At 40.8% G+C, this 2,021-nt stretch overlaps 1 protein-coding gene across 1 annotated transcript in view; it reads right to left on the reverse strand.

Annotated features, from left to right (window-relative positions):
* Positions 1–1,534, reverse strand: part of SYCP2L (synaptonemal complex protein 2 like) — a 116,303-nt gene extending 114,769 nt beyond the window's left edge. The window contains exon 1 of the mRNA XM_034660321.1: positions 384–1,534. Within this exon, the coding sequence (XP_034516212.1) occupies positions 384–560 (177 nt within the window). The 5' untranslated portion in view covers positions 561–1,534. The remainder of the gene's footprint in view (positions 1–383) is intronic.
* Positions 1,535–2,021: the final 487 nt, after the last annotated feature.

Raw genomic sequence — 2,021 nt, forward strand, 5'->3', positions numbered from 1 at the left:
ATGGGCTAGCCCAGTGATGGGTATCAAGGAGGGCACGTATTGCATGGAGCACTGGGGGTTATATGCAAACAATGAATCATAGAACATTACATCAAAAACTAAGGATGTACTGTATGGTGACTAACATAATAAAATTTTTTTAAAAAGATTAAAAAAAATCAGCTTATCATCCTTAAACAGGTGAATAATGTACACATGAAAATAAACAGCTTCATTTTTCTATAGCATCAGTTAGATATGGTTTCTATTTCATATAATATTTTAATAAAATATGAGTCTTGGTAAAACCCACATCTTAGAAAACACCAGTTTTATAAATAACTTGATTCCTGCAAATAATCAACAGTATCTCTGTGCGGTGAGACATCCACCCTCATCCTTACCAAGGCTGTATCAAAGAAGTCTTCCGTAACATCAGCCAGGGAGGAGTCGGACGCTGGATCTGCCATGGTCAGAAATTCTGTTGTTTTTTCAAACCAGGAAACCAGGTACACAAGAGAAGAAACACTGATGGAACCTTCTGGGACTGTATAACTACTGCCTATTCCATAATGTTTCATAAATCCTTTACTAGAGCAAAATAGCTTTAAATACTGGTTTCTATAACATTTCAGTTAGACCTAGCTCTAAGACCTCCATGGAGAACTCTCCAGAATGAAGTCCTACTGCTAAAGAGTTGTTCTCAGATACCAGCAAGAGTTGACCAAGATTGATGCTGGAAAGTCCTATATAGGAGCTAGTGAATAAAGATTAAGAGATAAATAAGCCTCCCCAACACAACAGCAATTCTTGTTATCCGGGAGACTGTAGAAAACAAACTAATCAAAGGAAATACAGAATTTGGAAAGTGCTCCAGAAATATGCTAGTACAATATATATGCTTCAAGTCTGTCTTTTATCAAAAGCTTCCAGCTAACTGGGGATTTGTTTCCTGTAGGAACGTATATCTACATTCATATGAAATGGCTAGGATGGTAGGATTTAAAATAAACTTATGAAAACCCTCCAAGAACATTTGTTCATAAAGCAAAGGCCATCTTTGGACCATTTTTGCGTATAAAGAAAAAATTCTGCATGCCTAGTTTGAAATTATCAATTGAACATGTAGTAAGGAGTTTGTAATGAAAAACGCTCATAGGAGCAAGCCTTGGAAACTTGGTCCAGTTTGGAGCCAAGAACCCAAAGCACCCCAGCTGGGGACCGTGGACAAACCAATCCGTTCGTAACCCTGACTGCACATTAGGAAAACCTGGGGAGCTTTGAAACACCCTGATGCCCAGGACCCATCACAGACCCAATACACCACAATCTCTGGTGGTGGGACCCAGGCAGTGCTTGTTAAAGCGCTCCAGGAGATTCTAATTCACAGCATGGGACGAGGGCAACTTCTAAGTTCCAAGTGATGTTTCTTTGATCTCAAATCAGGCGAAGAAGGGTGTTAGATTAAGTCATCCACCTTCTGAGGCAAACTTTTCTCCAACAGCTTAAGGGGGAAAAAAGCCTTCTATACAATGGAACTCACCGCTAGGTGACATTTCCCCCTTCCTATATTCATACTCCGAATTTTATTTTTTTTTTAAGATTTTTTAATTTATTTGACAGAGATAGCCAGTGAGAGAGGGAACACAAGCAGGGGGAGTGGGAGAGGAAGAAGCAGGCTCCCAGCGGAGGAGCCCGATGTGGGACTCGATCCCAGAACGCCAGGATCATGCCCTGAGCCGAAGGCAGACGCCTAACGACTGCGCTACCCAGGTGTCCCGAATTTTATGATTTTAAGTACATTTTTGTCACTATTCCACGTACCACCCCAAATCCTATCCCCCTCTCCCCTCCCCAAAATATATTGACCACAGATACAGAGAAGTGAAGGCAAAGCCACATTATTTGATCAAGACTTGGGACTAGAAATTCACTCCCTGGACCTACTTATGTGCTGTGATCATACATGTCCCCACAGCTGTGTGATTACCAGAAGCCAGACAAAATCATTCTTTACAGTTGTAATAGGTACCACTCATTAT

This window comes from Ailuropoda melanoleuca, chromosome 5 (assembly GCF_002007445.2).
Source record: "Ailuropoda melanoleuca isolate Jingjing chromosome 5, ASM200744v2, whole genome shotgun sequence".
Classification (NCBI taxonomy): domain Eukaryota; kingdom Metazoa; phylum Chordata; class Mammalia; order Carnivora; family Ursidae; genus Ailuropoda; species Ailuropoda melanoleuca.